The sequence below is a fragment of the Acartia tonsa genome, chromosome 6, assembly GCF_053477335.1.
Source record: "Acartia tonsa isolate MP-2025a chromosome 6, ASM5347733v1, whole genome shotgun sequence".
NCBI lineage: Eukaryota > Metazoa > Arthropoda > Copepoda > Calanoida > Acartiidae > Acartia > Acartia tonsa.
This window is the reverse complement of record NC_137265.1, coordinates 26355248-26369914: the sequence shown is the minus strand read 5'-3', so window position 1 is coordinate 26369914 and position 14667 is coordinate 26355248. Positions and strand designations below refer to the sequence as shown.

At 37.0% G+C, this 14667-nt stretch overlaps 1 protein-coding gene across 2 annotated transcripts in view; it reads left to right on the top strand.

The window, feature by feature from the left end:
- Positions 1-89: 89 nt before the first annotated feature.
- Positions 90-14667, top strand: part of LOC145322234 (uncharacterized) — a 14677-nt gene continuing 99 nt past the window's right edge. The window contains exons 1-11 of one of the 2 annotated variants that reach the window (XM_080164096.1): positions 91-137; positions 2027-2100; positions 2527-2552; positions 2822-2882; positions 3030-3105; positions 3519-3635; positions 3962-4015; positions 4319-4358; positions 4576-4648; positions 5124-5258; positions 13989-14667. The exon at positions 13989-14667 is cut by the window's right edge and continues 99 nt beyond it. In XM_080164096.1, coding sequence (XP_080020222.1) covers positions 96-137; positions 2027-2100; positions 2527-2552; positions 2822-2882; positions 3030-3105; positions 3519-3635; positions 3962-4015; positions 4319-4358; positions 4576-4648; positions 5124-5258; positions 13989-14091 — 801 coding nt within the window. In that variant the 5' untranslated portion in view covers positions 91-95 and the 3' untranslated portion in view covers positions 14092-14667. Of the gene's footprint in view, positions 138-2026; positions 2101-2526; positions 2553-2821; positions 2883-3029; positions 3106-3518; positions 3636-3961; positions 4016-4318; positions 4359-4575; positions 4649-5123; positions 5259-13988 lie in introns of both variants that reach the window. The other variant, XM_080164097.1, reaches the window with a different exon arrangement.

The window sequence follows — 14667 nt, the reverse complement described above, 5'->3', positions numbered from 1 at the left end:
ATGAACAATCATTCTGTCAGTCTAATTCCGAGATTTTTTTCAGACAGAATTTCTACCTCTTTTGTATATTTTATATTCACATTTTAGACAAAAAAATGAGCAGCACCAAGCATAAAGATTTTGAAGAATCAGACAAGGTTAAGAATCATTATGCCAGTACAGCTCCGAAATCAATTAATATCCGGTGGATAAGAACCGATTCTTAGCTATATTGAAAAAATCAGGGATAAGGGATGGGAAACGTAGGAAAATATTATTTCAGGCCTGTTACAAGCCTAGGCCTAAAAAACAGTTATTGGATGGTGCATTAGTTCGTTATCAACGCTAATAAAATAGTTGGGTGTGTGAGTGTGTGTAGATAAAGTATAGAATAAAATCCATGTAAGCTAGTCTAAAGTAAAAATTGAACTTTTTAAAAAAAATATATAAATGGCTTTTGTTAAAATCACGTTATGATATTTTTTTCTTCCAAAATTTTTTTATCTTTTACTTTGGTAATTTGAATTTTCAGAAAGCTATCGTTGGGTTTCCCTCAGACAGATTTTAGGTTGTATTATTTGCATTTTTATTAATGAGTAAAAATTTTATTTGAAAATATAATTGCTAATTAAAATTCAAAACAAATAAATTAATAAATAAGCACTTGGGTAACATTCTATCAAGTTCTTTAGATATGTAATGATATATTTGTACTGTATAGTATAGTAAAAATATTAGGGTTAAGGTGTTGTATCAATTCCGTATAAAATTTTTAAAATTCAAAATACAACATTTAATTTATAAACTACCAAATGAAAATTTGTAGCTACCCACTTTCCAAAAAATAATCCCTCTATTTTTGTTTTTTCTATAAGGTCCTTTTTTAATGTTTAACTCTGAGCAGATTTAATAATTAAGCAAATGTGATCAAATACCATTTCTATTTATTTTTTAGTAGCAGACAAATCATTATTTTTTCTAGAATTGTCTGCTTCTAAAAATGCCGCGGTTTTTATATAGTTTGCCTCCAATTGTCTATTGGTTGATACAAAACATGCTGATCCTTATTGGTTTAGAGCAATAGCTAATTTGGAGCTGCCTCCAGTAACGTCATTTACTTAGGAAATGGTAAAAGTAGCAGTATCCTATTCAAAACTAGGCTGGGACCTAATTTATGGCCAGGTTTCCTATCCCTTATTCCTGGAAAAAATATGTATTGTATCAGCATCTCGGGGCTAACAAAACTGGTTTTAATCCTGTAATTGTACATTTTTATATTCATGGAAAGCTAATTATAAAACAATGCGATAAATAACTATTCCCACTTAGTCTGTCGGTCCATCCATTTGGATGTGGTATACATTCAAACATATGTATATTTTACAATTGCCGGAGACATAGCCGCGCTGCTTACAGACCCCTTACAATTTATCCGTGGAGCTGATTAAGCAACCACTTAGGCCTAACTGTGAGCTACGCAGCTCTCTAAGCCACCCAATTAGCTTAGGTGCAACCTGCGGTAGCAATGCAGCTTTTTGGAACCTGAAGATGTAGCCGAAAGAAACTGGACGATTTTAAGAAAGCTGTGAATCTTTAAAATCTTAAGCCGCAGCCAACCTAAACATAAGCAGCAAATTTGTATTCAGCCACGCGGCTAATTTAGTTTTTTATATGCTCTTCATATTTGACATTTTCATATGTTCATAAGCTTCGCTACTCATAAATGTTGACATCCTTTATATAACTATTAAACCTTAAAAGTCGGACCCCTTTCCACACTTTAATCATGATCATACCTGGAACCTGAAATTGACTTTAATTCCTATATTTTATATAAGGTGAGGATGTACTACTATATGATATTTTAGTATTTTGACACAAATGCTTTGTTTAAGTCAAAAGTATATTTTTGCTCTTTACCTGTATGTCCTTGCCAGGTTTGCTGGCATCCTGTGCCCTTCAGGATGCAAAAATTACAACCTGAAATTAGAAATCACCGACCGTTAATGGGTAATGTAACTTAAGATACATGATTCTTGGTTTCCAGGTTGACAACATATTCCGAGCAGCACATTTTGCTCTTATCTTCTTGGTTTCTGTCTTGATATTGGTTTACATAAGGTAAAATTCATATTTTAAAAGGTATTAACAGTAAGGATAATACTGTATAAAAATGGATTTATTATTGCTTGGATCTTACATCAGATTATCATGTACTCTAATAAAGTGAAACTTGTAGCTGGCTAAAATAATTATCCCCCCATCCACCCCTTTTATTCTATTCCCTCCCCTCCTTCTGGATAGAAGAACTGACCAACAAATGATGCCCATGTTAGCAATCTAACTGACGACAATTTTTTCCTTTCTCCATATTGGTAATATCAAGGTTTTTAGCTGTTTTTAAGGAACTCTTAACTCTCCTCATAATTTCTGGTGATAGCTAGAGTGAAGGCATTATTGCATAAGAAATTAATTCAGTCTTCTGGTAATGAGAAATTTAGTTCAATAAATTTAATAATATTGTTTTTATTTTTTCTCTAATTTCAGAAAATTTAGAGTTCAAAAGTTCAGGAAAAGATTTTGATTTTAAATGAACAGTAGTACGGAAGGAAAATCTACAATTATTAATCAATTTTAAAACAATTTTTCGCATTAAAAAAGGTACAAACCTAAAAGGTTTATTTTTAGTGAATACATAAGTCAAAAAACATTTTTCTTTAAGCTTGGAAGGAATTACTTAATACTTTTCTTTAGTTTAACTATTAACAATCAGGAAGATTGCGTGATTTTTAAATATCCAACTTATCTTTTTAAAATCTTTAAAATCTTTGACGATGAAGGAGCGCTTGTAAGATGGGCAAAGTTGATGAAATTTATCAGATATTACAAACTCCTCTTTCTATGTAAGTTTAAATATTGACAAAAACGCCCTGACGTAATTTTGAAAAGAGATTTGAATATATAATATTTTGTACTGAAGACGAATGAAGTTAATTCTTACACATTTTTGAACTACAAAAACATGACATAATTTTTCTTTTACTTTCCAGAAACAATATACTTGGTCTTTCAAGCGAAGAATTAAGTATTGGACTCATGTGGGCATGCAGTAATGGCCATATAAAGGTAAGCTATATGTACAAGTTTGTAATAAGTAATGTGTAGTAAGGTCTATAGCCGAGTGATTATCTCATCGTATTATAGACACCTTTCCGCTGATAGAAACACTTTAAATAATAAGATTAATTCCAGTTTTGTTGGGATGACAAGGGATTAGATTAATTATGTGACTGAAGTGTTTCTTTTTTAAGCTGTGCGCCTTCGGAATATTGCGCAGCTGACGGTGAGGTTTCTAAAAGCTGCTCGTTTGATTGCAAATCAGGCTGCTGAGCCTTCATAGAAAAGGATACTAAATCAATATTTAGAAAATAGATATTAAATTTTTAACTGTTTACTCTTATATCCTAGATAATAATTATACTTTGTTCAAATGACAGGTTTTAGTATGTGGAAAGAACAAAAAATGTTTAAAATTTTAGATTATGGAATTATTGTTGAGAGTGGATGTCGTCTTCCAGAACAAATTTTCTCTGGCGAGCTCCGTGATGTGTGCATGTAAACGGGGGAATCTGGATGCTGTTAAGTTGCTTTTAAAGGTAAAGAAAAGAATTTGAAATGCCTCAATCCTGTTAAATTTGGAATCTTTACCTTGACATACAATTTGAAAGATAAATTTTATTCATAAAATAAAAACATGAACATGAACATACTGTTATTTCAAATTTGATTTTAAAGTCGATAAAGATGTATAGATAGAATAAACCTGAAATCTAACCCTTTTGGGTGTGGAGATGACCATCCCAACCTAACTTCGTACAAGTTTTGTATTTTTTTTGCCATATTTCAACCTCCCAAGAATCAATATTGTCTACGGTTTGGTTACAGATATTATATAGTTTGCCAATTTTCGCAAATATTTTAGGATTCAAGAGTTCCAATAGATATAATAAATAAAGAGGGGCTAACTCCTGAACAGGTAATGGCAAGTAAAAATAAAATTATAGTAACAAAGCTATTTTAGAAATAGAACTGTCCGTCAAAATGTCTGTCTGTCACCATGAACTGTAGGAACAGGAAGAGCGAAAATGATTTTTTTGACACAAACTTAACAAATCAACCCAATTCAAAATAAAATCTACACTAGTCCGTTCTTCTTTTTTGTGCATTATTTGAGTTGGATTAACTCACTTTTTTATTTCAGCATCACGGCTGTACTTTAATATTTGTGATCTCTGCTACTTAGTATTTATGTACATGTATTGTAACTCTTGTTATTTAGATAACGAAGGTACCTGAAATCAAAACTTTAATTAGATCAGGAACATTTCATTATCATTCATTCTAAAAAATTGTATATTATAGACAATTTTCCAAGAATATTAAAATAAAGTTAATACCAGTTTTGTTAGCCTGTGTTTTCTTTCTGAATACCGTTACACAACTCGTTTTTCTAAGACCTGATCTTTTTAGATCCATTAAATGACACTTTTATAAAGTAGCTTTGCTTTTGAAATATTAATATAATGAGAAATGTAGAACACTGGAAGCGAATCCATCAAGAAATAGATAAAATCTCAGAACAAGTCAGATCAACAGTAGAAAGTTTAAGGTTTGTAAAGTCAACAACCCACTGATTCTTGTGATTCAATCTAATCTTCCTGAAAACAAGGTTTACAGAACTGACATTGGTAAAATAAGAATAATATACAATAAAAATTCTAATATAGTCTGACATTTTGTAAACTTCATGAAAAAATGCCACTTACATTAATGGCAATGTTACGAGAAATGTCAGAAATATGCAATCATGGAGAGTTTCATGACAATATGACAATTCTTTTCTGTTTAAGAATAATTTACTTTACATGATTAAAGTCTAAATTATTTTGCTGGGACCAAACATCCCACCCCCATTTTTATTTTTTTAAAAATATTTTTTATAATTATAAACCTTCCCAGGACCTATGAGAAGCTACCCTGTAACGGAGAACCACTGCATCGGTTCAGCGGTTAGCCAGATCCTTTAGTACAAACAGATAGATTAGCAGACATCCTGTTACTTTATCAAAAGGATTATGTTTCAGGGACCAAAATTGTGCAAGTGAAAATGACATGTATCTTGACACTCTTCGTGTCAAACTGAATGAGTTGAGTGCGAAGACCAAGTTGCTGGAATCCAAGGAGAAGGTGGAACTGGACAGGCTCTTCCAACATTTCAGGTATTATAGAGTAATAGGACAACGGAATATTAATGTTTATATATTCCTTATTTTTGTTTCCTTCGCTTTTAATTTTTAATAGTAATTTTATGATTTTACCAATATTTTTCTCACTTTAAACAAACATCCTTTATATCAGTTAGCCTGATTGTTAGCACTTAAACAAGATTCAAAATACATTTTTTATTGCTGCGCTAGTTTTTGTACTTTTGAGTTCTTTTTTTATGCCAAACGTATAGTCTTTTTTATGGGCAATTTATTGTTAATTTTTTAAAAGTTATAAAAGCCTTTGTCTCAACCATGACACTTTGGTTGAGCTTGACTTCCGAATTAGCGGGAAGTTCACGAGATCAGTTGGCGAACATACAAACCCCCAATACCAGGAACCATCAAGTTTCAACAGCAGGTTTGAATATAGATTTATTGATGAAATTATTTCAAAGACCTGAAATTACAATATCAATTAGTTCATAATTCCAGTTATTTATAACCACGTAATCATAATTGCTTTTTAAAAAACATTTTTCTCTACGGCTAAGAATCTTTGGAAACTTTGGCTTTAAAGGAAAATTATTTGGTTTAATAAATCATTGTTAAATGCAAAATAAAGGCACATAAAAATTACTAAAACATATATTAAACATAATTAAGTTTCATGCTTAGCTGGCTAAAGCCTTTTTTAAAACTACATATAATCGTCCTATACACCATTCTTCTTAATCAAATTAACAAATTCTACCTGAAGCTCTTATGGTTTCAAATCCCTGATATACTAGGGTCGTTCACACACTATGAGACCAATGATAGGCCCAATTTTGTTCTCCGAAATCTTCACACTCTCATATCTCATTCAAAAGTAAAGAACGTGCGCATCAAAATAAACAAACAATCCATGCCGCGCCACATTATGAAAGGAAAGCCATAAAAAGACGACATTTGCGCTTAGTTTTAGGATAATGATAAGGAATTAATTTCGAACTTGATAAACACAAAACTTCCTCGAAAAGAGGTTAAGACACACCCCCCGTTTGAAAGTCAAATTAACTTCCTTAACGAGATTCAAGGTTTTTTTTGCGCTGAGCACTAGCAACATTTCTCACTAAACTCAACTCACCATAATCACATGAGAATGGCCACATCCCGAAAACGTGACAATTTTGCTCCTAACTAAATGAAACCCCGTGAAATGCATACACAATATTATACTCCTCACTAGGACTCATAATACCTCACATTTTAGGATAGAAGGATGGGGATTGGTTTGTACCATACAACATTCCCTGCACATGACAATCACAAGATCACATACACAAATCCTAAATAGATAATCCTATTAATCATGATGTTGTAAATATAACAACTATACTAAATAATAATCATTTCATAATCAATAGGTAATAAATCATTATTAATAAATCAATAAGTACCTACGAAATCAGGTTGAAATGTAAATGTAAACAAATAATGGTAAAAATCAACGAAATAAATCTTAGACAAGAAAATTAAGATTTATAGGTACTTAAAACTAAATTTGTTAAGCATCAAAAAGAGTAGTAAGAAAAAATATTTCAAAATCCTTGGGCAGAAAGTTTTTCAAACCTAATGAATAAGAACTGTAATATCTTAATCAACAATAAAACTTTTTAATACTTAAAGAATAGCAAAATAATAATATCTTCGTTAGAATTTTCATCGGAATTATGAAAAAAATACCAATTTTTCTTTGTAAAAAAATATGAGACTTTAAATATGAATTTTCAATCATTCCTTGATCTGAATAAAAATGTTTTACTTGATTGAAATTCATATATAATTTTAAAAAAATCTGCTAAAAAAAATACTTGATTTTTTTCTTGGAATAAATATCGAATCACGCAACCTCGACACATTTATTCCTTTTTGTTAAACTTTTCAGGTAAGTTTTATAATGAATTGTACTTTTGAAAGGAAATTAAACTCAATAAAATTAAATTTGAGCATATGAAATAGAATAAAATTCAATCGCATTTCATTTGATTCTTATTTTAGGCATAAAAATAGGCATATGAAAAATGTGGCTTTTTACTAAAAAAATCTCAATTTCCATAAAATAAGAATCAATTATTAATCATAATTTTTAACAACTGCCTGACTGATACAGCATGTTCTTCTAGGGGAGATTTATCTGTCAGCCTGAACAAGACTCTTGCAGTCTTTCTTCCATCCTCAATTCTCGTCACTCGGCCCATCCTCAAACATCTCATCAGCGGATTGGTACTCGTAACCAGAACTATATCTCCGTCAGCCAGTGGCTCTGCCATCTCATCCTTCCACTTGGACATCCGTAATATCTTCGGTAGGATCTCCTGGCGGTAGGCAGTCCAAAACTGGGCAGACAAATCTTCCAACAACTTCAACCTGGAGGAAATTTGGTCCTCCGGTTTCATCGCCACATTGCACAACGGCTGGCGGTCAACATTTCCCAGCAGCTGGCCAGGGGTAATCAGCCGCCAATTCTCCACGTCGTTCGCAGCTTCAATCGTCAATGGTCTGCTATTCATCAACTTGCTAACCTCCGCCAACAGCACCAGGAGCTCGTTGAAATTAACAGAACTATTCACCAACTTCTTGGACAGCAATCTCTTGGTTAATCCCACCATTTTCTCAGCTTGCCCAATGAAATGGTGGGCTCGGGCCGGGATCTGAGACCAAGAAAACTCTACCTGGCTGCCCAACTTCTGCTCTAAAACCTTGCGAGCACCGGATAATTGTGTGCCCATGTCGCTTACTATGATCTTCGGCAGACAATGAACAGCTTCCAACTTGCGCAGGGACAACAGGATACTGCTGGTATCATACTTTTCCAAGGCATCTAACCATAACGCCCCTGAGAACCTGCAGACCACCACGAACACCCACACCTTCTTCGTTGCTGTCTGACTCCTCGTTTTGGCGGCAGCTCTCCTCGTAACCAGCGGACCCATCAGGTCGACCTGCACAGCTTCAAAAGGCCTGCTCGGGACCAACTTGTCAGGTAACACATCCTTCATGGTAGTACGACATTCCTTAGCCCTTTCAACACTGCAGGGCCAACATTTCTTCACTTCCATGATGGCCAACCTCCTTGCCTTCACAATCCAGCACCAACGGCGGCTCTCAGCTAAAGTTCCACGGACACCAGAGTGAAGCTCAACATGCGCTTCTCTCATAAAAACAGCAGCTAACCAATTACCAGGCTCCAAAATTATTAAACCTGGCATGTCTTCAAATATCATTTTACGGCCACCAGTAATGGCGTCAATGACGGGCTCTCCACGACCAACCATTTTAAGTATTCTCATCTCCCTGGTCACATAAATTCCTCCGGAACCAACGACAGGCCAGGTCAATGATACTTCATGCACTAATGGGTTTAATGACGCATAATTGCCTTTAGCGTCATTTATCCACTCATCCTCTTGGCTTCGTGACACAATGAAAAGTTCCGCCGCCGCCATAAAATTGTACAAAGACGGCTTGTACACAGAATCTGCGGCTGCTACATGACTACCAGCGGCTGTAGTCTTACCTTCTTGTCTGCTCTTTAGCTTCTTCAACCAGGTGTTCGCAACTTGCAGGACAACTGCCATAATACGCTTGGCCTGTCCAAATGATCTCCTGTGCTTGAACCTAAAGACATCTTCAGCGGCTTCTCCGGCAACTTTCATTGAACATAACTTAACCATTTTGGTATTCAACTCCTCTGGGGGTAAAACCTGCTTGACTTCTTCGGCAGTTTTCACCGGCCACGCACTTTCATCCTGGCGCAACCATTCTGGGCCCAATCTGTACCTGGAACCTGGTCCCAAATCTGATACCTTGCAGGTGCTTCTGGTGCCCAAATCTGCAACATTGTGCGTCCCCGGGACCCACCTCCAGTCATCCTTGTTGGTTGCAGATTGAATTTCTCCAATACGATGAGAATTAAATGTGTTCAACATAGCACTGTTGGAAACTATTTGTGATAAAACACACGATGAATCAGTAAAGTACATCACTCTGATAATATCAAAGGGCAGGGCATCTCTGACGGACTTTGCCAACCTTGTGGACATCTGGCACCCCATCAACTCAAGGTGTGGAATTGATTCACACTTGACCGGCGCAACTCTTGACTTGGTGGCTAGCAGAAACGTTTCAAATCCTTGTCTAGTTGGCCACCTCAAATATGCATTACTTGCATAAGCCTCTGATGACCCATCCGAAAACATCATCAAGGATGGAAGGCCAGTTGGTTCATCCGGGACCACACAACGGTCAAACTCCAGTTTAGCGACCTCAGCTCTGTCCTCCAGCGACTTAACAAGTTCATCCCGTAGACTTTTTGGAATGAAATCTTGCCAGCCCAAATTCAGCAAACATGTTTTCTGCAGGACAAGTTTAATTCTCAACAGAATAGGGCTGCAAAGCCCGATCGGGTCGAAGGTTTGGGCGGCGAACCTGTGGACCATCTTCTTTGTCAGATTCTCGTCCAAGGCGTCCTGGAGGTTGTACAAATCAGCATCCTCTTTCACCTTCTTTCCCTTGACCTTACCATCTTGGTTGACTCTTGTGGCGATGGACAACACATCAGTGGCTAGCTTCCATATCAGCCCGAGAACCTTGGTAGGCTGGCAATCATCTCCAGAATAAATGACTTGTTTAAAGGAAAAACTACCTTTGCCGATAATTCTGTCGGCCTCTTTCATCATCTCCTTGGCTTCTGGCTTCGATCCTGCTCCCGAAATAACGTCATCTATGAAGCTGTGCTTCTCAAGCTTGACTGCAACTGGAATCTGAGGTAACTTGAATTCCTCATCAGGGTAGGTAGGTATTGGTGGCTCCTTCCATAACTCAGGTTTAGCAACAATTTCACTACCGTTTATCTGCCCCTCTCCATACATCTCCTTGACCTCTGCTTCACTCTTTCCGCCGAACAGGCGGGACGTCAACTTCAGGGCTGTAACTGCCAAATTTCCCGCGGCTAACTCGCCGAAATTCACAACTTTAGTCAGGTAAATTTCAAGAGGACCGTCTGGCGTCGGGGAAAATAAAACTCTCTTCATCTGGCTGTCAAACTCTGTGGCCAGGATGGAGTTATAAAACTTGGAGATATCCGCGGTTATACCAACCTTGTAACCGCGGAAAAGCATCAAATGATAAAAAATCTTCTGCATTGGCGGCGGGCCTCCCAGCATTATGTTATTAAAACTGGTACCCTTGAACGTCAGAGAACTATTTGCACACAATCGCATGGGTGTGGAACTTGAATCCTCCTTGAAAGCAACCACTATTGATGAACAAGACTTAGGCCCTTCATACTGCAATTCTTCAGGCGTGGCTTTTTGAAAAACGCCTCTTCTTATGGCGTCGTTGAATACCTCCACATACATTCCATAGGTACCTTCCTTGACCATCCTGGCACGATCCTTTTCAGCAATTTTGCGGGCTAAACTCTCATTGTAGGGTAAAGTGTGAGGATCTTCGATATAAGCATATTGACCTGTCCACTTGTTGGACTGCAAGTCTAGTGTTAAACCTGCCTCAATTATCCTCTGCCTCTCACGCTGGTCCCAGGTAGTGCCGTCGGCCATAGCCTTGCACTCTTGACAGGCAGTACATCCTGGACAAAGTGCCTGCGGCTGTACGCCAAACGATTCAGACGTCAGAAAGTCTGGCAAGGTGCCTCCACTGACACTGACAGCCTTATAAGCCGACTTTTGATCTCCAGCTCCACCGTCAGCACTCGTACAGATAAAACCACTACCAAAAATGGTTCGCCACAACATAGACTGGCCCACTTTCTGGTAGGTTGAAGGAAACACGTCAGGATGTGTATTTCCGATGATGATATCTAAGCCTCCACTAATATATGTAAACCTCTCTGGCGGCATTTTAAATATCTCAGCGGCAGTTTCGGGGTGGACCGAGCGCATCTTGTTGGCCCCGCCGAGGGTAGGCATGACAGCTGCCTCAAACTCCCTCAAATTGCCGTCCCTATCCTTCAGATAAAACACAACATTGCGGCAGGAAGACTCACTGCCGTCAGCTACAGAAATAGTTGTAAATCTGCCGGTAGATTTCAGCTTCAACTTGTTGGATAACTTCTCAGACACAAGTGGCAAATTTGCCCCGGAGTCAAACATTACCGTGGCGTGGCAGGTGCCGCCGCCAGGTGCTACAACAGGAACTAACTGAAGTAAGAAGGTACAGGGGCTGGGTGCAGAACTTGACTTGTAAACTGTATTCACACCAGCACTAGCCTCATGGAGTAACCTGGAATGGTATCTGTCGCAATTATTGGTACCACAAACACCAAGCTTATCCGATTTATTACATTTGTCAGCAGTATGGCCGTCACATAGGCAGAGTTCACATAACTTCTTCTGCTGGACAACTTTCTTTCGGTCAACCACATCCATCTTCTTAAACGTGAGGCAACGGAAAATCGGGTGTTTCTCCTTGCAGCTCTCCACAGGACATGCACTGTTCCACTTGGAAGCCTTGTCCTTTCCACCCTTTCCATTCTTATTGTCGTTGCGGCCAGATACTTGCGCGGCTGCAGCTCTGTCACGATTTCTCTTGCCGGCGCCAGTGTCATAGGACATATCACCGGCCAACATGGCACCCCTGGTCCTCTCCAGCAGTTCTACAATCTTCGGGATGTCTGGCTGGTTCATGCTACCTAGCTCCATCATAATTTTGTCTCTCAAATTTTCAGGACACTTGTCTTTAAAAATATGAATAAGAGTTAGGTGATTGTAATCCTTAGCTGCAGAACCTACGATGGTTTCTACCTCCTGCATCATGCTCTTGAAGGTAGCAATTGCGCTAACCACGTCCACAGGTTTATCCACAGGTTTCATCTTGTTCAGCTTAGTTAAAATCCTCATGAACCGGCGAGTGTTTGATAAAAACATCTGATCAAGAAACGCCCATTGTTCATTATGATCTCTAATCGCTGACACTTGCTTGCGTAGTTCCGGGTTGGTTATCACCTTCTCCATACACAACATCAGACTTAACCTCTGGTCAGCAAATCCATAACCAGAGCATAGATCCTTAAAGACCTGTTTAAAGTTTGGGTAATCCGTGTCAGTACCGTCGAACGACGGTAACAAACTGTTGTCCCAGCGCCCATACTGCGGGTTGGAACTCCGAATATCCACAGCAGACATACTTCTGGAGAGCATGGCAGGTGTCCCACTCTCATCCAGATTAGATGAACGACGTTCCATCTCTCTAAGCCTTCGGTACATATCACGTACTTCTTGGCGCAACTCCACGGAAATTTTAAGCACTCCCATGTCCATCTTCACCTTCTCAATGACGTCGAGGTTCCTGGCGACAGTGCTTGACCTCGCGTCGTCTGAATCATTGTCAAGCCAGTACAGAATTTTTGTACACTGCTCCAACGACGCATAGACTTTATCTGCAACAGTTTTCTGCTCACTAGCTTCATCCAAATCACGCTTGAACTCGCGCAGCTCACTAGACTCCACGGCAGGTTTTAGACTTTTTATTAGGTCAGATTGGTCCTTGACCTCACTAAAAATGTCACGAATTGATTTTACATTCACATTTTCACATGAACTAAAACTTTGGCAGGCTTTTAGATTGTCATAAAACACTTTTAACTGTTCGTCAAACACTTCTAGCCTTTCACTGCCAATAGCGATAGCTCGCTCAATTTTCTGCTTTTTGGTTAGTGGCATAATGATTCACTAGGTACTTATTTCACAGAAAAATTGTCACAGTTTATTGCATCAATAATTCACTAGATGCTATTGATCTCTTGATGAATGCTAACGCCTATCCATCAGATACTTTGAAATTGTCTCAACCATGACACTTTGGTTGAGCTTGACTTCCGAATTAGCGGGAAGTTCACGAGATCAGTTGGCGAACATACAAACCCCCAATACCAGGAACCATCAAGTTTCAACAGCAGGTTTGAATATAGATTTATTGATGAAATTATTTCAAAGACCTGAAATTACAATATCAATTAGTTCATAATTCCAGTTATTTATAACCACGTAATCATAATTGCTTTTTAAAAAACATTTTTCTCTACGGCTAAGAATCTTTGGAAACTTTGGCTTTAAAGGAAAATTATTTGGTTTAATAAATCATTGTTAAATGCAAAATAAAGGCACATAAAAATTACTAAAACATATATTAAACATAATTAAGTTTCATGCTTAGCTGGCTAAAGCCTTTTTTAAAACTACATATAATCGTCCTATACACCATTCTTCTTAATCAAATTAACAAATTCTACCTGAAGCTCTTATGGTTTCAAATCCCTGATATACTAGGGTCGTTCACACACTATGAGACCAATGATAGGCCCAATTTTGTTCTCCGAAATCTTCACACTCTCATATCTCATTCAAAAGTAAAGAACGTGCGCATCAAAATAAACAAACAATCCATGCCGCGCCACATTATGAAAGGAAAGCCATAAAAAGACGACATTTGCGCTTAGTTTTAGGATAATGATAAGGAATTAATTTCGAACTTGATAAACACAAAACTTCCTCGAAAAGAGGTTAAGACAGCCTTACAAATTATTGAGCATGAACACAATATACTAGTGGATGTACTACTAACTTAAAGGTCATCCTTGTTTTCAGAAAAAAAGATATAAAGAATTCTAAAAATAAGGCAAAGTCCAGTCTGTTATTGCTGGTCTATATCAATTTATTTAATTGTTCGTTCTTGTTTTAGAAAAGAAGAGATAGAAGTTCATTCCAAATATGAAGCAGAAACTCAATCTGTTAGAACTTCTATAGAGGATGATATCAGAAAACTAAAATCTATAATGTCATAATGGCATGTGAGACAATTTTGTTCTTCATAGTCAATACCTGTGGGGTTGTAATATTTACTTAACCTAACCATTTTAATTTTATTTAGCTACTTTTTTAGTAGTTTGCTTGGAATGGATCACGGTGTTCTATCACGTCCACATGAACTATCAGGGGTTTCCAATCTTTAAATGCTATTGGATCTCTAAGTTGAATAACAATGCAAGTTTAAATGTTTGACATAAGGGTGGATATGATTGATCTTACCTTTAGAAAGTATTTTTGTTAAAGCATTTAGTCATTTAAAAGAGGCCAAATACTTTCCAAAAAATTTCCAAGGCTAGCAAAACATATATATAAAGGAACTCCTAGACTCGGAAATTTTATATGATTAGCCTAATAAAATTAAGTAAAATTATATGTAAAATTTATTTATTCGTAAGCTGAACAAAAAATATAGAATATAACAATTTAAATACGATTATTGGACTACAATAAATATATCACTTTATTATTTAGAGAATGTTGCTATTATATAATTGATTGTGCATGTATTTCCGTTTTGCATTAAAATCTTGCTAGCCACTGAGTGGAAAATA